This window comes from Peromyscus maniculatus, chromosome 17 (assembly GCF_049852395.1).
Source record: "Peromyscus maniculatus bairdii isolate BWxNUB_F1_BW_parent chromosome 17, HU_Pman_BW_mat_3.1, whole genome shotgun sequence".
NCBI lineage: Eukaryota > Metazoa > Chordata > Mammalia > Rodentia > Cricetidae > Peromyscus > Peromyscus maniculatus.
In genome coordinates this window covers 26782608-26804501 of record NC_134868.1, presented here as the reverse complement: position 1 = coordinate 26804501, position 21894 = coordinate 26782608, and the positions used below count along the sequence as shown (strand labels likewise).

At 45.7% G+C, this 21894-nt stretch overlaps 1 protein-coding gene across 5 annotated transcripts in view; it reads left to right on the top strand.

The window, feature by feature from the left end:
• Irf2 (interferon regulatory factor 2) overlaps window positions 1-21894 on the top strand; it is a 112759-nt gene that overhangs the window by 82602 nt on the left and 8263 nt on the right. For all 5 annotated transcript variants that reach the window (XM_006970894.4, XM_006970895.4, XM_076553349.1 and 2 more), the window contains exons 6-7: window positions 1630-1747; window positions 18743-18907. In XM_006970894.4, coding sequence (XP_006970956.1) covers window positions 1630-1747; window positions 18743-18907 — 283 coding nt within the window. The remainder of the gene's footprint in view (window positions 1-1629; window positions 1748-18742; window positions 18908-21894) is intronic.

Here is a 21894-nt window from a genome sequence, read left to right as displayed (position 1 = left end):
GTGGTACCCATTACTGTTCTCAGCACACAGATGTCCGCAATGCCTTGAGAAGGGATTAAAGGGTTAAATTCAGCCTGCCAACTAGTGAGACACAAAGGAGCCAGGCTTGGTCTGACCCCAGAGTCCTCTCCTTAGCCCATCCTCTGGGGCCTTCATTCTGCCGATGGAGGTGAGGCGGGATGGTGGGCCTTTTCAAGGGTGCTCGTGGGGAGGCAGAATTAGCAAAAGCAGCCATTGGTCCAGATGTTTGACTGTAAAGGAAGGAAAACTGGTAAGATCCCCCCCACCGCCCCGCACCCCGTGGTCCCCCAAAACACAAGCCTTTTATTAGAGCAGCGGGGAGGGATAATATGACTGCTCAGGGGACCTGCCCTGGGCCCTTCTAGGTATTTGACCTTTGGTAGAGAGGGTAAACCCTACAGTGAGTTTTGTTATTGTTGTTGTTGTTGTTTTGTTTTGTTAAGCTGAGCTGAACATTAAGGTGACTCGGCCTTGAAAGCCATAATAATCATGGGAGTTTGCCAGAGGGCCAGGGGGACTGCATGGAGTTTGATCTTGACCCCCCCCCCCAGTGTGACCAACTGATAAGAGTGCCTCACATGCCTTAGAATGCCAAGTACTCCTGCCTTTACCACTCCCACAATCCTCCTCTGCTGGCAGCCCTGTCGTCCCCCTTCTTCTCCAGCCTCTTTCTTCATTTTTGATTCCCCGGGAGAGGTCTTCTGTGGCTTTTGTTCGGCCCTCTGCTGTCACTGAAACACACGTAGTCTTACGGGAAGGCAGTGTGCTCATGCAAGTTCCCAGAGTCGCGTGCGCCTCAGGACTGGCTCTCCTTGATGGGTTGGTGCTCTCAGGGAGTGGACGGTTCAAGGGTGCATGAAGGAAGAAGAGATGCGGAGGTCAAACAAGGAGTGGAGGGATTCCCCTTTTGTCAGTGCCATTGTGTCGCTAGCTGTTGGGCCGGGTGGCCTTTTAGGCCCAAAAAGGACATTTATGTGACGCTGTGGAGGTGGGGTTGCCTGTCTGGTGATGGGCCAGTGAGAGGAGGCTTCAGCTGAGGTTGGGGTCCCCGTTATCATCAGACCACCAGTGCAGTGTGCTCAAGTGGCAGTACCCCACCGCAGAGCGTACCGGAATGCTCACCACCTTCCTCGGGGCTCCCGTCGCTGGCTAGTCATGGGGGCAGAGTTAGTCCTAAGAAGTGATCGATTGTGAAAGCAGGGACGTGGCTTCTTACCTCTGAGAGAATCCAGGAGCTGGTCCCTCTGCGTCCTCCCTCAGAGGGGGACGTCTCGGGGACCCACGCAGTACAAGACTTGCATCGTGCTGCAGCTCTGCTCCACCCCCCCACCCCCCCCCCACCCCCGAGCTATCCTTTGCAGCTGCAGGTATTTCCTGAAGGCAAGCCAGATGTGCTGAGAGCATTTCCTTGAAGGAAAAAAAAATCGAAGAAACCGAATAGCTGGCTTCTTGAATGTCAGGCTAATTTAGAGAGGCAGGGGACGCATTTGGGACATGACGCCAATGACTAACCCCAGGATTCAACCAATTAGACAGGGGGAGAATTGAAGCTAAGAAAAGGGAGGGGAAGGAAGTGTTCTCAATTCTGTTTTCTTTTCTTCTTCCTAGCAAGAACCAGTTGAGTCATCTTTGGGGCTTAGTAATGGAGTAAGTGACCTTTCTCCTGAGTATGCGGTCCTGACCTCAGCTATAAAACATGAAGTGGATAGTACGGTGAACATCATAGGTAAACTGTTTTGACATCTTATTTTTATACTCACGAGCAGCCTCCAAGGTCTGAACTTTGCAAAACAGTCATCTCAAAACAACACAGTCAGTAAGGGGAAGTCTTGGAACCCGTCCAAACACAAGTTCTAGTCCCCAGATTTCAGCGCTTCGCAGATGAAATAAAGGTTCGTAGACGAGTCAGAACCAAGAAAAGGAGGCCAGGCCTTCGAAATGCTTCCTCCCCGGGGGCTACTGGTTAGCGACTCTTCATCACTCATTGTTCAGTCCCATGGACAAAAATGTCATTCATTTAACTTGGGAACTGAGGAAAGGGAAAGCCGTTCCTGTGAGCCCCCCAGCTTCTGCCTTGTGTCCACCTGCCCAGAGGTGGCACTCATTTTTACAGGCCAAGAAACTGAGGCACAGAAACTTTCTGTGAAAGGACAGACTGGTGCTACAGACTCGCTGAGAGTTCTCTACCATCCATACACAGTTCTGTGAGCAGGGAGTCAATAGGGAGCAGGTTCAGCTCTATTCCAGTTTTTGTGGGGACCCAGTAAACAGACAAAGACACAGGTAAGCATAGCACCCCCATTTGTGGCCTGTGATACAAGGGAAGAAAACAGAGGTAATTGGGAACAGCCTAGAAAACCAGACTTACATGGTTGTCCTGGCGAGTGTCCTCAGAAGAGTGACATTGCCCTATAGTGGGTGTGTGAGGAGCAGCAGGTGACACACGGAGGCAGACATGATGTCGACAGAAACCCTGAGTCGAAAACATCTGAGGGAACAGGAGGCAGGCCAGAGTTGCACAGTAGAGGAGGCATGGTGACTTCTCATGAGGTTCCCTCCGAGGTGGTGTGGTGGCTGTTCTTGGCTGTCAGCTTGACTACGTCCGTAATTAGCCAAAATCCAAGCAGCTGGGTACAGCTGTGAGGGATTTGTTTTCCCTTAATTAAATCATTTGAAGTGGGAAGACCCACCGTAATCCAGATCTTTTGAGGTGGGACCATCCACCTTTGATCTGGGCCACCCCTTCTGCTGGCAGCCTATAGAAGGGGCATGGAAGAAGGAAGGTTTTTGATTTTTGCCTGCCTGCCCTCATTCTCACTGGCAAGTCCATTCCTTCACTGGTATTAGTGCCTGCTTTTTCGGGAGTCTGGCACATACTAAAGACCAGCTGAGACATTCAGCCTCATGGACTGAACAGCTACTGGATTCTTGGACTTTCCATTGGTAGACGGCCGTTGTTAGAATAGCTGGACCACAGCCTGCAGGCCACAAATCCCATATATATTCATTCTATTGGTTCTGTTGCTCTAGAGAACCCTGACTAAGACAGATTTTGATGCCACAAGTGGTTTTAGAACAACAAAAGTATAAGGATGATTTTTTTTTTTTTTTTTTAGTATCTGGAGTAGGCTTTCCAATTTACCAACACAGTTACTGAAGCCTCTCCTAGGAGCTTGGAGAATAGTAAAAGCCCATGGTGCAAACTAGTTTACAAACTTAAGGAGATACATGCATTTAATTATCCTGATTCACCAACTGTGAGAAGCAACAGGTTTGGTCACTCTGTATATAAAACTTTTAACAATTTGTGGAAAAATAAGGAAAATGATGATGCTGGTCGATTGCTCCTAGTACCTCTGGGGGATAAATTGACAAAGGAAAAGAATGAGCTCGGTGATCAATTAGCCAACTTCTAGCATCTCGGGATACTGTGTAGGACAACAAAGAACTTGTTGATAAAACTGACCAGCCCCAGATGCACATATACATCCTAGAGGTCTCCAAGTGTTCCCTGGAAGAAAATCTTCACTCCAGCAGCCACAAAGCACAAGTTGTAGAAAATTAAACCAAAGCCCTCATTATAAGGTTGGCTGAATAACAGTGAAAATTCAAGCTGCAGCCTTAGAGGGTGTGAGGTTGGAGCATGTGGATGGTTAAAAGAAGGGCATTAATTGGCGAAGAATGGGATCCTATAACTTGGGGTGGAGATATGTGGGAGGACCCAATTGAAGCTGGGATCTCTGAACCCTCAGATTCTCAAGGGTTTATCTTATGTTAGGAAGGAGTTTCTCCACCCTCAGCAGAAAATGTACTCACATGCCCAGCCCCTGAATATTGCCTTTTTCATTATTGACTGGGAAATTAATCTTTTATTATCTGCTAGCACATCAGTGACCCTCTCTGAAGGAGATGATGGGCAAGACAATACTGAGGTCCCTCAGGACCCACCAATGGTTGTTTCTAGACCTATACCCAGACTTGAGGCTCAGCAGGCTCCTAGAGGACGGATAGGAAGTGTAGACCCCAAGGAGGTGCACCACATACACTAATAATGAGCTTAACAAGTTCGCTGATTTGTCTGGGGAATCCTTGTGGGAATGGATTTTAAGGGTGTGGGATAGTGATAGAAGGAACGTAAAACTGAGTCAGGCTGAGTTTACTGGTAGGAACCCACAGAGTGGAGATTTTATTTTTAGTGTGGAAGCTTGCTCAGTTAAAAATGGTGTCGAAAATCTGAATGGTGGTCTGAAGCATTTCTCGGAAGATGACTGACTGAAAAAAAGTTGGAGATGCCTGCTATCCCTTGGCTTAGTGTTGATGATGGATTTTAAGGATCAGGGAAAGCAGCGCTAGAGTGAGCATGCTGTGTAAAACCTCATCCTACACAGTAGGAAGACCCGGAAGACATGGCCTTCACTAATCCTGTAAGACAGCAGAATGGTGAGGGGGCACCTGCACATTTGAAGAGCTGTGTTGTCTTTTCCCTGTGTCAGAGCATAGGATTGAGGATGCTGCTGCCCAGCTGGATGAATTAAATCCAGTGAGTTTAATTGGGGCCCGAAGTAGGAAGGGCCAGGTGACATCACTGAATTGCCAAAGCAAGGTGATCATAGATATCGTAATGAGCAGCATAGACTAAACAATGTTCATAATGGCCTGACCCATAATGGGCAATACAGGTGACATGATTTTTATGGTGGCATGACTTATATGGACCTTTAGTACTGGCTAATCAATATGGTTTCCAGGCATGAACCAGATTAAAAAGCCTATTGCATTTTTGTTTGATCTATATAAATGGAAAAATCCTCAAACAAATGAAAGAGAGGTTACATCGGATCATGGCAAAAGAGAATCTCGGCTTATGAGCCAATTTCCAGACTTGAGCCAGTTTGCAGACCCAGAACCCCTTGAATGAAGGGATGGCCAGGTTGTCTTGAGGAAGGACCTTGATAAAATACAGAAAAGGTTACTGTTAGCCTTTCTCCAGTCATTCCCAGAGGAACCTATGGCCTTTACAAGGGTAACTACATTGGGAGACAGGAAACAACCAGACTTTCCAGGGTCTATTGGATACTGGCTCTGAATTGACATTGTTTCCGGGAGACCCTAAGACATGCTGTGGCCTTCCAGTTAAAAGTAGGGGCTTATGGAGGTTAGGTGATTAATGGAGTGTTGGCCCAAATATAACTCACAGTAGGCACAGGGGGTTCCCCAGTTCACCCTGTAGTCAGTTTGCTGGTTTCAGAATGTATGATTGGGATAGATACACTTAGAAATTGATGGAATTCTCACATTGGCCCCCTGACTTGTGGAGTGAGGGCTATTATGATTGGAAAGGCTAAAAGAAAGCCATTGGAAGCCAGGTGGTGGTGGCACACACCTTTAATCCCAGCACTCGGGAGGCAGAGGCAGGTGGATCTCTGTGAGTTTGAGGCCAGCCTGGTCTACAAAGTGAGTTCCAGGAAAGGTGCAAAGCTACACAAAGAAACCCTGTCTCGAAAACAACAACAACAACAACAACAACAACAACAAATGGCCATTGGAGCTGCCTCTGCCAGGAAAATAATGAGTCAAAGACAACATCACATTCCAGGAGGAACTGAAGAAATTAGTGCCACCATCAAGGTACAGGAGAGGTGGTTCCTGCCACATCTCTCTCCAACTCTCCTATCTGGCCAGTTCAGAAGACACATGGATCATAGAGAATGACAGCTGACTACCGGAAACTTTATGAACTCGTGACTCCACTTGTAGCTCCTGTACCAGATGTGATGTCCTTACTTGAGCAGATGAACACATCTCCTGGTATGTGGTATGCAGCTATTGATCCAGCAAATGCCTCTTTTGCGGTACCTCTCCATAAGGACCACCAGAAGCAATTGGCTTTCAGTTGGCAAGGCCGGCAATATACCTTTACAATTTTACCACAAGTGTATATATATATATTAACTCTCCTGCCCTGTGTCATAAACTTTGTTCAAAGAGATCTTGGTTAGCCGCCTTTTTCAAAAAATATCACATTGGTTCACAATATTGATGACATGCTGATCGTACCTAGGGAGCAGGAGGTAGCAACCACTTTGTACTTGTTGGTGACATTTGTACATCAAAGGATGAGAACTAAATCCAACCAAAATTTCAAGGGCCTTCCACCACAGTGCAATTCTTAGGAGTCCAGTGCTGTGGGGCATACAGAGATATCCCTTCTTAGGTGAAGGATAAGTTCTTGCACTTGGCCCCTCCCACCACCAAGAAAGAAGCACATTTAGTAGACCTCTTTGGATTCTGATGACAGCCCATTCCTCACGTGGGTGTGTTACTCCGTCCCAAATATCCAGTGACTCAGAAAGCTGCTGACTCTGAGTGGGGCCTGGAACAGGAGAAGGCTCTTCAATAGGTCCAGGCTGCTGTGAGGGCTACTCTGCCACTTGGACCATATGATCCAGCAGACCTGATGGTATGTGAGGTGTCAATGACAGATAAGAGATGCTGTTTGGAGCCTTTTGGAACAGGGCTCTTCCATCATCTGCAGACAACTATTCTCCCTCTGAGAGACAGCTCTTGGCCTGTGGTTGGGCCATAGTGGAAACTGAATGTTTGACAATGGACTACAAAGTTACCGTGCAATCTGAACTGCCCATCATGAGCTGGGTGTTATCTGACCCTCCAAGTCATAAAGTAGGATGTGCACAACTGAAATCCATTGTCACATGGAAGTGGCATATATGTGATCTGGCCCAAGCAGGGCCTGAGGGTACAAGCAAGTTACATTAAGAAGTTGCTCAAATGCCTATGGTTTCTATTCCTTTCCTAATGTTGACTGCTCCCAAGCCTGCACCTATAGCTTCATGGGATATGCCCTGTGATAGGTTGAGTGAGGAAAGAAGACTGGCCTGGTTTACTGATGATTCTGCATTTTATGCAGACATCACTCAGAAGTGGACAGCTACAGCATTACAACCCCTTTCTGGACAACCTTGAAAGATACTGGTGAAGGGAAATATTCACAGTGGGCAGAACTTTGGGCGGTTCACATGTTCATACGTTTTGTTTGGAAGGAGAAACGACCCGATGTGCAATTGTTCACCGATTCATGGGCTGTAGCCAGTGGATTTTCCGGATGATCAGGGACTTGAAAAGGGCATGGTTGGAAAACTGGTGAGAAAGGTATCCAGGGAAGAAGTATGTGGCTGGATCTCTTCAGATGGACTAAGGATGTGAAGATACTTGTGCCCCGTGTAAATTGATCATCAAAAAGTCACTTCAGCAGAGGAGGAATTGAGTAATCAAGTACATAGATGACCCATTTTGTGGACAGTCAGCCTCTTTCCCCAGCCATTCTTGTCATTGCCCATAAACAAAGTGGCCAAGGTGGCAGAGATGGGTGTTGTGTGTGGACTCAACAACATGGACTTCAACTCATCATGGCTGACCTGGCTACAGTTGCTGCTGGGTGCCAGATCTACCAACAGCAGAGACCAACACTGAGCAGCCTCAGATATGACATCATTCCCCGAGGTAACCAGCCAGTGATCTGATAGCAGGTTGACTAGACCGGATCATTTCTCCCATGGAAAAGACAATACTTCATCCTTACTGGAGTAGATACTTACCCTGGTTATAGATTTACCTTTCCTGCATATGATGCTTCTGCCAGAGCCACCATCCATGGATTTACAGAATGCCTCATCCGCTATCATGGTATTTTCTACACGGTATTGCTGCTGACCAAGGAACTCACTTCACAGCCAGAGAAGTGTGACAGGTCAGCCCACAACCCTGGAATCCAGTGGCCTTATCATGTTTCCCACATTCTGAAGCAGCTGCCTTGACAGAAAGATGGGTGTGGCCTTTTGAAGACACAGTTACAGCACTAATTAGGTGGCAGCAGCCTGGAGATCTGGGGCAGGGTTCCCCGAAAGACTGTATATGCTCTGAATCAGCATCCAGTATATGTACTGTTTCTTCCATAGCCAGGATCCTTGGGTCCAGGAATCAAGGTGTGGGAAAGGGAATAACTATCACCCCTAGTGACTCACTAGGGAAGTTTTTGATTCCTGTTCCCATGACTTAAGTTCTGCTGGCCTAGAGGTTTGGGTTGCAGAAGGGAAAGATCTTCTACCAGGAGACTCAACAAACGTTCTAGTAAATTGGAAACTCAGACCTCCCTCTGCCTACTTAGGGCTTCTGATGCCCTTAAGCCAAGGCTAAGAAAAGAATAACAGTATTAGGAGGGGTGGGTGATCCAGACTACCAAGGGGAAATTAGACTGCTTCTCTTCAATGGAGCTAAGAAAGATTATGTCTGGGGTTTTATTCAAATTATTGAGGGGGTGTTTAAAATTGAGATTGGGGGCTGGAAAATTGGCTCAGCAATTAAGAGTGCTTGCTGTTCTTCAGGAGGATTAGAGTTTGGCAGCTCATAACTTCCTGTAACTACAGCTCCAGGGAATCTGACATTGTCTTCTGGCTTCTGTAGGTACCTGCAAACATGCACACACACACACACACACACACACACACACACAGACATGGACACACACAAACACACATTCAAACACATAAATTAATATATATATATATATATATATATATATATATATATATATATATTTTAAGTTGAAGCATAATGTAGACAGTAAAGTGCCCCAAAGCAAGCACTACTCCTTCAGAGTTTCAGGCAAGTGGGTGACAAGTCATGAATTACATCACAGTAATATCCTGCTGAGATGCTGTGATGAATGGACTCTGGAGACACCTAGTAAAAACTAAAACCAGTGAACTTGGCTTGAATCTGCACTCAGAATCCAGAGGTGAGGCTTCATGACCCAGGGATACCTTTTGGTCCATAAAACTTGGCTTCAGTCTGAGCTTCTGACGTTACTAAGACCTAGAAAGAGCTAACAAAGATATAACAAGCCTCTTGAATAGGTGGCTTTCCATCTGACAGAAAGCTACAGCCAGAGGCTGTCAGCACCCATCATTCTCCTTGATTTTGGAGATTCATCTTTATTTGGGAGGCATCCCCTCTTTCCTGCCTCCGGTCCCTGTCTCTTTGCCTGTGGGGTACCACTTAGCTTTCTTAGCAGGCAGGTCCGGAGAATGTACACATGACTCTTGGAGCCTTTCAAAAATACCACCCTCCCCCCAACTCCAGACACAATTTCATAAGACTTAGCTCATTTTGAATGTGTTGGATGGTTCTGGAGTTTCCCTTCATTTATTAGGTGAAGTCAGCCCCAAATGATCTGCCAAACCAAAGCTAGGGTTGTACCATGTCCCACGATTGTTGTTAATGCTATTTACTTACTTTTAAATGACAAGTAATAATTATGACTATATATAGGGTGATGCTATGATCGATGTGTAGGACCATTAACTCATCATGGTAATGAAAGCATCTGTCACCTCATCATCATTTTCTTTTGTGGTATTAGGAATTTTTTTTAAAGACATGAATTCTTCCAGCCATTTGGAAGCACACAGTACAGTATTACTATTGCTGACAACATGCCGTGCTAATGACCTCTAAAAGTCACTGCTGAACTCTACACACGCTCTGTGCCCTTGGACCGGCAGCTTGCCTTTCCCCTCCCTCCCACTACTGGCCTCTAGTGATTACCTTTCTTCTAATGAGATTGGATTTCTTTCGACTCACATGCCGGGGCCAAGCAATACTGGCTTTCTGCACCTGGCTTACTTCGCTTAGCAGTGTGTCCTCTAGTCTACCCTTCTTTTCTTGTCGTTTTGGTGGAGTCGGCAGTGTGTGCCGGTTTCCTGATCACTCTTTGCCCTTTCGCATGGCTAGTGCTACCTGGAGCTGGGGCAAGATTGAGTCATTACACTCTTCTGGGACAAAGATGCTGGTCAGAGTTCCTGAGACCATCACCCGCTAGATTAACAATTCCCTTCCTGGTCTTAATAGTGACCAGGAAGTTAATAGTTAATAGACTTAATAGTACATTAATAATGCATGGCAGCAAAATAAGTCTGAAGATATCTTTCTGTTCAGCTGGTTGCTCTTACAAAATAAATCACATTGAAATGAAACAGAGCCATCACATATTTTAATAGATGGATAATTGGTGCTGGTGTTCACCATGTTACTGTTTCAGACTTTAAACCCCAAAGAGCATTTGCATACAACCTTCCATGTTTTCCCCACTGGCCACCTTGGTATTTGAAGCTTGTAGATAGAGTTAAGAAACAGGGATCTGGATCCATGGCTGCAATGGCTTCTGAAATACCCTCTCTGTTTCTTTAACCTTGAAAATGGCTTCCTTTACAAATGACACCATTTCTCACTTTCCACTGACTTGCTTTGAAACCTGGCTTGCATTTCAGTTTTGTATTTAGGCCCCAACACAAAAGCTACGAGGTGTTTGCATCCTGTGCTGATGAACATATGAAACCTGGGAGCTGAAATGGGTACTTAGTATGGTAACATTTCATAGGATAACATTGCCCATGCTTTCTGGAGGCTCATTCGCCAGGGAACTAGACATAAAATCACTGAGTTCGTGGTCACCAGTATACTTTTATTCTGCTCAGGGTTGGCTGGTTTCATAAACAAAAACGGTACAACCTGAAATGTACTGTTGCCTTGACAAGTGAACTCTTGGTTAGTGTCTACAGTGTTCGATTCATTTTTGCCATAAGTCACAACAACAACAACAACAACAACACACACACACACACACACACACACACACACACACACACACACACACACTCCTAGAGTTTAGAGTTTGGTTCTCAGGACCCATGTTGGGCAGCTCACAACTGCCTGTAACGAATTCCAGAGGATTTGACATCATCTGACATCTGTGGGTATCTGCATATTGGCACCCATACACACAGACAGGCAGGCAGACAGACAGACAGAAAGACACACACACACACACACACACACACACACACACACACACACACACACACACACACACACGGAGGGGAGGCAGGGGCTGCCCTCTGCTCCTGTCACCCTCTCCATAACATCTGGTAGCCTCTTTGGGCAGTCCAAAAAGGGAGTAATGTCCCCTTGCTGAATGAATTGTGTCTTCTAAAGTTCCTTTGCTCTGAGTGGTTAAAGTCACAGGCTTAGCACCCAGAACACCTATCCCTATTTCCCGTTCTAAGGAAGGGGAGGCTTTTTTTTTTTTCCTTAAGCATTGAATTTTGGTAGGGCGTGTGGTGGCTTATGTGTTCAAGATGTGGGAGAAGCCATCAGCGTGTCGAATTGTTCTGATGGTGCCCCGCTGGCCTCCTGCCCTAGGAAGCAGAGCTTTTGCTGAGCTCTATGGGAAGGAGCTGCAGGCCGGTCCAGGAAGCCTGCAGGTGCCTCGCTCTGCCTGACTCACTGAGGCCTTGCTTTACAGTCCCATTGTGTTTCTTGATAAAAGGGAACCGCACCCTTGGCTAAGGCAGAGATCGCCGGAAACAAGGGGCGCTATTCAACAGTCTTACTATGGGCTTAAAGCAACCAAAAGTGGCTGGGTACAGGATAGTTAGGAAGTGATGTATTTTGTCTTAATTTTAGTTATTCAAAGCACACCTTGGAGGACTGCCTTTTCTGACAGTGCCTTCCAATTCGATTAGCTTTATGGAAAGCAAAGCTCAAGTTCCAGAAGCCTGATTTTCTTTCCCTTTCCTTCAATTTCTGAGTTGCTGGGGAGCGAACCCAGGACCTCATGTATGTTAGACGAACTCTCCAGGGCTGAGCTGTGCAACCTTAGCCTTAAATAGGTTTTGTGTGTTTGTTTTGTTTTCAGCAGAGCCTCAAAATTCAAGTAACAGAACAGATACTATGTTGTATTCCCATTGGCACCTGAGCCCTCTAAAGCTGGCTTATGCAGATAGGACAGTCACCATGTGCTAACCGGAGCCAAAGGTGGTGGTGTTTGGATGCTGTTCTCTTTTTCTAGCCTTATGGAGGGTTTTTGTTTTTTTATGTGCTTAGGAAGGCTGTCATATTTCCATGAGGTTTTTCTCTCCTCCCCTTCTTCCTAGCCACCTTCACCTGTTGATAGTTAACTGCCGGGTCCTCCCTCTGTCCTCTGCTCCATCTCCTAGTTCCGACACCGTTTCTAACCACACTTTGCTTCTCACTCTGCTTCCATTCTCCCCTCTTCCTACTCATTCCTCCGTCACACAGTGATGTTTTTGAAAATGCTCTTATTACTATGTGAGCATCGCCTCCAACGCAAAACGCGCTGGAGTCTTCTTTCATGTCTGACGTCACCCGTCTCTGCCTGTCATGTTCAGACTGTGTTTGAACTTGAAGTAGCCTGGATGATCTAACTGTAGGTGGCAAGAGGCTGAAAAGGAGGCTGATGGGAGGAGACCTTAGGACCAAGCAGCGGCGCCAGGGCTCTCACTTCATTGCCAAGTGAAGCCGCTCACCCGGGGCACTCTGCTCGCGTTTCTGCTTCCAGATTGCTGACCTCTGAGATGCTGATGAACTCTGAGTTTTCCTGGGAAGCCCTGTGCACCCTGCTTTGTAAAGTAGCATGCGACACTGTGAGCTCTGAGGTTAAAGAGTCCCCTCTGCAGCAGCCACGCTCCACTCTTGCTTCTTCCTACACCTGTCTCAACTAGTTGAGGTAACTTAGGAGTCACCTAAGGAGATAGCCCAGCCAGCTGAGCCATGCCAGGACTCAACTCTGGCCTTCCGTTCCTAACCCTATTTTGACTCTTTCTCTCTCAACCTGGTGTTGGCTCTTATTTTATAAAAAAATGAAAGATTGCCATATTTGACAGAGATGAACACCGTTCATGGACTTAGATTCTAGACCTACTTTTGCAGTTTTTGATTCATACCCCTTAAAATCTGAGACTCTCTGTATATGCGAATTGGGAACAGGACTTGCTTTATTATCTGTAAAATGGAAAGATTGTATACAATATTGTATAAAATGAAAATGATAATACTGATCCTACACACTACGTGGAGTTGTGAGGGTCAAATGAAATGAGTTGGTCATCCTCTGTTTAGAAGGAAGATAGGATGATTATATTTCCAAAATCAAATTAACGTGCATCTGAGTAGAAAAAGTGTTTCCCTGTACACTGTGTATTAGCAGTTTCAATCCTCAAACCTTCTAAAGCTACATCTCTCCTGATAGTGAGATGTCGATGGTCTGGTTTTAAACACACGGCCAGTGAGTTCATTGCTCGACCTTGTAGCTACCTGGTAACCCTGGCAATTTACCTCACCTCAGCATTTCAGCTTTTTAAATTGTAAAATGATAGGCCCAGTCCCCCTCAAGGGCCTTTCTGTTCCCAATAGTCCCTGCTCTAAAGCCCTTTCCCTGAAGCCAGAGAGCAAGATGCTTTCTCAGGTGGGGCCTTGCATCAACTCAACAATTGTTAATAAAGTAAAGAATGACCTTTTAAGCCATCAAACTGGTCTGTCAGTAACCAGCTATGAATAATATTGTTGTGATTCTCAGAAACTAGATCCAGACAAAGTTACATGCCCGAGGGTGACTTTGCATATGGCCTTGACCTTACTAAGTTGGATGAACTTGGTGGATTTCTTGCTTGCTAACCCAGTTGAGAATTCCTGGCACCAAACAGGAAGCTGGTGGAAAAAAAAAATTTCACTGTTGGTTGTGGGCCCAATGATTCATTAAGGCGTGATTTGAAAAGCTTTATCTTGAAAGGGGCTTAAGAAGTGAGAGTCGTTCAGTTTGAACTGTATTTAGGGAGACCATGTCACAGAGGAGTTGAAATTTGGAGTCAAAGAAAAGCTGACCTTGACTTCTCAGATCTGTCATGTACTAGCTGGCTGACCTTTGCTCGATTACGTCTTTTTAATTCTATCTAAAATGGGGGTCATAATTGCAGGGCATGTTCCTTACAGGGTTGGGAGGCTTTCAGAGAGTGTGCAGAGAAAGTTGAATGTTACTGTTATTTTTCAGTCAGGTTACTCATTATCTAGCACCTAAAGGTGTGCCGTAGAAAGAGTCATGAATGGCAGACACCCACAGACCTCCTCAGACTCTGGGCTTTCCCGGTTTCTATGGAGGGGTTGCATTTGAGAGTCAGGACTTTTCCAAAGAGCTTTTGCCCGTATGTGGATGGAGGAACCTACTTCCTTCTCAAAATCGCACAGCCCTAGGAAGGAAGTCTGCTCTCAGAGATGGTAATGTAACTGTGGAGACTAGGTATCTAGTTCTTAGCCCAGAAGACAAAACCTTAGCTGTCTGTCCTAGCAGCTGGTGTTCAGGATCCACTGATGATCGAAATGGAACTACTCGTCTGCATTTTCTCTCAAGTCATGTATATTAGGCGAAATCGAGGACAAAATTAACTCCTTTTAGGTGTATAATTCAACATTCTATGAGTTATGCCCCAGCCCTGGCAACTTTCCAAGTGCAGACAATGTGTTCGGTTGTTTAGCTAGCAGCATAGTCCAGGTACAATGTTTTCATCAACCCAAAACCTTCTTACCCTACCTTCCCATAGCAATATTGTCTTTTTCACTGTGGAAAGTTTTTAAAAAGCCCACTTACTGCAACCCTTGACATTTGCCAGAAAGCATTAATGTCATGTCCCATCCTTGTGAGTTGTGAACTCCTCACAGACTCTGGCTTTTGTCACTGAGCCTGAATCCCTTCACTTATTACTGGTTCAGGAAAAGTCTGTTGAGCCCTTGGCTGGTCCAGCCATGAGCCTGGCCCGTGATGGAAGACAGGAAGTGTTGATGGCAGTTCTCGGCTCCCGGGAGATACTGTGCAGGCAGGGAAAAGGTGACATGAAGACACACAGGGTTAAGAAGCAACAGAGGCAGGAAATCAAGATGTACTGCAAGGTCATACAGTTTGGGCGGAGCTCCAGCTACAGGGTATGAAAGGTGCAGGTGAATCTGTGGGTCGGGCTCAGGAAGGGCTGTAGAAAATAGGGCCATCTGAGCAGTACCCTTAGCTCAGCTGGCCCTGCCTTATTGAAACCTTTGGTTTTCCAGCTAGGGAAGAAAACAAAAAACAAAAAAAAACCCCTCTTTACTTCCTCCTTTGATCTCCCTCTGGATTTCATCCCTTACAGTCTTTCTCTGCCTTCCTCCGTAGATGGCTATATGCTGGCCTCCAGCCCTCCAGGCTTCTCACAAACCTATTCCTTGTCTGTCGCCATAGCATCCTCTCTGCCAGGACCAGATAGCAGGGTCCGTGCCAAGCAGGTGCTCCCCCAGTCTGGGTGGGTTGAATAACTAAGCTGGGCATTGTGAGGAAAAGAACAGAGAGAAAAAAGGACTCCTGGGCAGACCAAAGGGACAGATGCAAAAGATACCTGGGCTGTGCCCTTGTTTACAGTCCCAGCCAGCTTCCTGTCGCTGTGAGGAGTGACAGCACAAAGGAGGAAGGAGCTTTGGAGCATTGAAATTAAAGAGGCTTTGGCTGAAGTAAAGTTATTGTAGGAGTCTGTTTCCATTGCCCCTTCGGCTTCATGCATGTACTGTACATGGATGCTCGAATATGTGTGCACACACATACATACACACACATACACCTGCTTTATTTTGTAGGACTTTGAGTAGGGTAAAGCCTCGTCTTCCTGCCATTTTCTCTGTTCCCCTTTCGTTGGCTTTGCTTGGGAGAAGACGCAGAGGAAACCACAGAGATGTCAGCACCCAGAGTCTAGGGAACAGCTCAGCTGACGTCCTCACACTCAAAATGGGATGCTCTGAAGTATGAAACAAGACCTTAGATCTCTGCCTCCATGTGTGGCTTGTCTTTCTTCTCTTTGATTTTTTTTTTTCTGCCAGAGAAACCCAAATAGTATCCAGATTCCCTCCCCTTCTGTGTGTGCTTTCATCACACCCAGGCCCCCTTTCCTAACATCCCTTTATTAAAGATCCGATGAATTCTCAGCACCACTTTCCCTGAGTAGAAACCAGATCACACCCTCACTGTGCTCCTAAAGCAGTTAAAACAGAAATTTACTTAAAAATACATCAGCCGAGGGCTGGAGAGATACTCTTCCAGAGGACCTTGGTTCAAGTCTCAGACTCACTCTGGGAGGTTCACAACTCAGCTCCAGGGATCTGATGCTTTCTTCTGGCCTCTGCAGACACTCACACACATGCCCCATGCACACACACACACACACACACACACACACACAAGCACGTACACACTCATGTGAACACACACGCATACACACAGGCAAACACATGCATGCACACATGCTCACATGTGTGCATGTGTGTCTGTGACAGGGTCTCACTATGTATCCCTGACTGGCCTGTAACTCACTCTATAGACCAGCTGGCCTAGAACTCAGAGATCTTCCTGTGTCTGCCTCTCAAGTGCTGGGATTAAAGGTATACACCACCATGCCCTGAAGATGTAAATTTTTTTTTTTTTTTAAATAAATACTGGGGGTGGAGAGATGGCTCACTGGTTAAAAGTTTGTCCTGCTCTTGCAGAGGACCTGAGTTCAGTTCCCAGGACTCGCAAATGCCTGTAACTCGAGCTCCCAGGGAATCGGAAGCCTCTGGCCTCTGAGGGCTCTTACACTCACATGCACACATACACACTTAATAATAAAATACATCTTGAAAAGTGTGTTCAAAATTATCAATAATTTGTCAGCCGGAGAGCTACTTTGAGTGGCTGAAGCCAGAGCTGTGGACAGTAGATAACTTTCAGAGAGACTGGAATGTGGCCTCTTCTGGTAAAAACTGAGCATTTTGCCTTTGCGAAGGGATGGGAGAGGGAGAAGAACAGAGCACTGTGCAGAACCACACTATGAGTTGTGGATGAGCCACTCTGCCTCTAGGTGACCAAGATTCCTTCGTCTGTATCAGGATACTGGTGCTTCAGTGTGATGATTGAAATGTTAAAATAACTTCCATGTGCGAAACACAATGTTGGTAATGGTAGCCTTGGGCTTTGAGGACCTCAGGAAAATGTGTTAGCACGCTACTTTCTTCCCCTTTATTAATTGGAGCCAATTTTCAGGGACATTTAATCCAATTGGCTGCTGACACAGCATACAGTCAATTCCATTTGAAGTTAGAACATAGCATCAGAGACACTGCAATTAAAGACATAGTGGACTCTCATTATTTACCTAGAAGAATGGTCAAAATAAAAATGGTAACAACACCAAGTCCTGGCAAGGATGAGGAGCAATTAGATCACTCTGACACTGCCGATGAGAATGTGAAATATGCACCCGCCCCGGGGAAGAACAGTTTGGCTGGTTCTTGTGAAGCTAAACGTGGAATTTCCATATGAGCCAGCAATTAGACGCTTGGATGTTTATCCCAGAGAAATGGAAACATGTTTGTGGAAAACTTGAACACAAATGTTCACAGCAGCCTTGTCTGCGCTAGGCAAAGACCGGTGTCAGCCCAAGCATCCTTCAGTGGGTGGATAGCGAAACAGCTGGAATAGTGCTCCAGCAGTTTGTAATAGTTGCACAGCAGGATGTGTATACCAGTGATAGAGAACTGGCTATGGGCACCCATAGCTTGGTGACTATGCTAAGTGGAAAAAGTCAACCTCCATGGTTTGCAGTATGAATCTAATTTATTATTCTCCCCAAATAAAATTTTTAGTTTTGGTGTTTTGACCTTATTCTTTAATTATATATACATAAATATAACTCGATGATTCCGTTTATTGTTGCTCATGTGCGTATGTTTTTAGGGGTGACCACTTGGTATTGGTAACCAGTTCGAGGAGAAGGTTAGTCATTAATTACCTAGAGGCGAGGCCACGTGAGATGTCCCCCCACGTCAGCTGGTGTTGTCGTGTTCAGTTTTTGTTTAGACAAACTATATGGTGGAGATTTCATCGGTACATCTTCCTTGTCTTATCTAGAAGAAACTATCTCACAGTAGACTCCCTGGTCCTCTGGCTCTTACCGTCTCTTTGCCCTCTCTTCTGTTATGGCTCCTGAGCCTTAGCAGAGGGAGTGTGTTGTCGATGTATCGGTTGAGTCTGGGTATCCCACAGTCATTTGTTTCCTTCACGAAAAGAAAGATTTTAGCTTAAAATGTATGGGAGCAGTTTCAGAGTATTTAATCCATCTTCTGAGTGTTTGGGCAGTTAATGCTATTAACATTTGCTAGACTCAGGGCGCCAGGTCATTGTTCTGATAGTTTGGACAGTCAGACACAGTCAGATCAGGAAAGGTATGAGAAGAACTTCCCCTTTCCATTCAGCCGGAAATGGCACAGTGGGTAGATTTTTGTGTTTTTTCCTTCTTGTGAAGGTTTGACAATGTCTGTCTGGACCACAGAATCCTGAAAATAAACACAACACTTTCTTGCAAGAGCAATAGCAGAAAACAGTACTAGGTTGGGTTTAGAGAGTTAGGATATCTGGCCTGAGAGTCGTTTGGTCAAGATGCAGCCTGAGATCTTGGCCATGATCAGGTTGAGTTTGAGACTCAGTACACTGTCACCAGGGTGTACCATTAGCAGGCCTGTGGGGCATACATCTGGGCCAACTCATTGCAGGCTACTTCTCTGAGACATTAACTCAGAACTCAAGTTTGGTTTTCCGCTTCCTGGCTGGTGACGTGGGGAGGCCTGGAATCCGAACCCTAGTTGGCAGCCTGCCTGAGCCGAGGAGGGTTTTCTGTTTGAGAATGGGTGCTGTAATCCTGAAGTCTAGAGACTCTGAGGGATGATGGTCTCTGAGAATGGGTGCTGTAATCCTGAAGTCTAGAGACTCTGAGGGATGATGGTCTCCTGTCCTTTGAAGTTGTAGGACAATCCCATCTGGACAGCAGCATTGAAGATCAAGAGATTGTCACTAATCCGCCAGACATTTGCCAAGTTGTGGAAGTGACCACCGAGAGTGATGACCAGCCAGTCAGCATGAGCGAGCTCTACCCTCTACAGATTTCTCCTGTGTCTTCCTACGCAGGTAAGGGGAACAGGAGGGTGACATGGAGCCTGAATAGGAAACAGACCGCCAAGTCTAGCATCATCCACTTCACCCCACCACAAGAAATTTCTGTACTAGAAATTATTATTGTGAAATTATTCCTACTCTTACGTTCTGGACAGCGTCTTGGACACCTCTGTTGGAAGAGGTATTTATGGTATTCCTTTTCTTAACGGCCCATGATATGGTTCATTGAGGACTACAAATAACATGTCCTGGGAGAAATGCTTCATTGTCATCGTGAACATACAACAAATGATACAGTGACTGAGACCTGGCCAAGACCCAAAAAGGTCTGGCACATAGGAGTTCAATTCCCTTGTAATGTACTTGCCTAAGTTAATAGACTTTGGCATCAGGGTGGTTTGATGGCATCTAGATTTTATTAAGATAGATAGGGCTTTAGAAATCATCTTTTCTCGAGTCTCTGTTTATGGAAATGAAAGAATTTTCTCAAGGTTCCCTGGCCAATAAGTGTCCTGGCCAGGAGTTGAACTCAGCCTTCAGCTTCAAGGTCATTGCTAGATCTAATCCATTTCACTAGCTTTACTTGCCCCTTCCATATATTTCCTACCTCCCTCCCTCCCTCCCTCCCTCCCTCCCTCCCCCCTCCCTCCTTCCATCCCCCCTTCCTTCCTTGTTATATAGTGCTCCTTGTAGCTGAACTGGGCAACTGAGGCCGTTTCTACTCCTGGGGACTGATCCCATCATTGCAGAAATTAGTCAGGCAGAGTTACAGGATTAGACACAGACTGAGAAAGTGACAGCTCCTTCTGTCACCAGAATTACATCATTTTACTCTGCTTTCCTGATCATCTCCATTTGAGCTTTTGGAACTCAATCACAACTAGGAAACCTTAATTCTGAGTCAGTGTTCTTGCTTGCAACTATTAAACAAAAACAAAAACAAAAAACCAGAGGTCCCAGCATGGGAAAGGCCAGTCAGCTCTAGCAAAGGGATCACCCCCCACCCACTCCCCACCCCCCACCCCGCCAGGTCTGTTTGCATGCTTTGGAGGCCACACAGGGACAGCCCAGACTTGTGTGGCAGAGTTCATCCCAACATCAGTTGTTTGTAAATTATCAGCAGATCAATTAACCTCATATTCCCCAACTGCCAGCTTTCTTTTTTGAATTTATTTTTTAGTGGTGGTAAAATACATATCTCACGAACATGCCATTTGCTAAGTGTCCAGTTGAGTGGCTTTGAGTGTGTTCGTGGTGTTACAACCTTCCTCCAGAAATCTTCCATCTTCTAAAATGATGCACCTGTTAAATATGAACTCCTCTACCTGAATCTGGAGAACCAACAGTCTATTTTCTGTCTACGCAGTGTGCTCTTGTGAGCGGAATCTTGCAGTCTCTACCCTTTTGGGAGTGGCTTATTTTGCTTAGCGTACATCATAACTGGCTTTTGTGTTAGGGGCATGAAAAGAGTGTGAGAAAGAAGGCTGGTGACAGGAATCCTATAATCGGCCAAACAACTGGCCATCAGTCATTGATTCATCAGACAAAGTGTGAGCTCTTACATGTGTCCATCTTTTTTTGTCTTTGCCAGGGCCCAATAGCTCTATTATTTGTTGAGTGTTTATTGTTCTCTGGGGATTATGCTAAATGCTTATAAGGGTTTGTATTGATTGACTTGCTTAATTATCAAGGGACTAAATGTTATTCTCCCCTCTTCCAAAATGAGGACTCTGAGGCTAATGTAAGTCTAGGAATGTGAAACAGATGTATCCATGTGTAGATGTTCTTAGACACTCACCAGGGTGCTACACGGGGTCACATAGCCTCATTTGGTTGTCAAAGGACCGACCAGAGGAGGTAGACCAAAATCTTTATGCAGAAACAATGGTAGCATTAAGCACTACAGTATTTTATTTTGCTTATATTTGCAAAGCTCAGGCTAAAGTCTTGGCTTTCTTCTAAGTCACCCAGCTGCTGTAGTTGTTCATCAGGGTGTCAGGCGTGAGGGGTGGAGCCTTAAAGCAGACAGGTCTACCTGTTTGAGGTTTCCTTGGGGATTTTGGAAAGACCGTCTTGCTGTTCTTCAGCAGTGGTATTTTGCCTTAGCAGAGGCATCCTGAGAACAGCTGATATGTGGAGAAAAATGAAAATTTCCTTCCCCGTTCTGGGACACTTGCATAGATTTCAAAGGAAGGGTCTTAGCTCCGGGGCAGCACAGCTACAGCATGGATTTCATGAGAGCCCAGCTTTTCAACCTGATATTTGGTTCGATAGACCCCTTCTCGAGGGGGCGCCCCAAGAACCCAGACTCCGATCCAGTTGATGCAACAGCAAGAGGTGTTTATTAATGTGGCTGTACAGTCGGTCTCCTCTGCTCCAAAGAGCAAGAGTCGCTCCTATTGCAACCACATGGGTACTTTTAAAGGAAAACCCCACAAAAGCCATAAGATTACGATTCCCATACAATTTCATGGCCTGATCACAGGGTGATCACAGAGTGGGTACAGTCACGTCTGCATGCACATTCTTCCTGAAATCTCAAGGGGGGGGGGTTATCAGGGCGGGAGTGGAGTTTACACAAAGGTCACAGTGGTCCTTCCTGGAACACTTGCAACTATCCCAGTCACAGTTGAGCGCATCTCTTAATAGAAATCTCTTTACATTGTTACATTGTGGCAGGGGTGATTGAGTAATGATTGAGTCAGGTTGCCCTTGGAACTAGTTTTCTTTTTAGTTCCTTATTCTCCTGGGGCTTGGGGGGTGTAAGCCTGAAGGGTTAGGGTCTTTCAGGTTCATTCCATTGTTTTCATTGTCGGAATTCTCTAGAATCTTATAGAGGGAAGCTTATTGGATAGAGCCAAAATGTTTTGCTGCTGGTCCTTTCTAGACTTGAAGACATGTTACAAAGTTCTCCATTACTGACCATGGCTAGATCAAGTCTTCTAGGGTTTCTCTGTGTAGCTTTCGGAGTCTATCTTGGAACTCTCTTTGTAAACTAG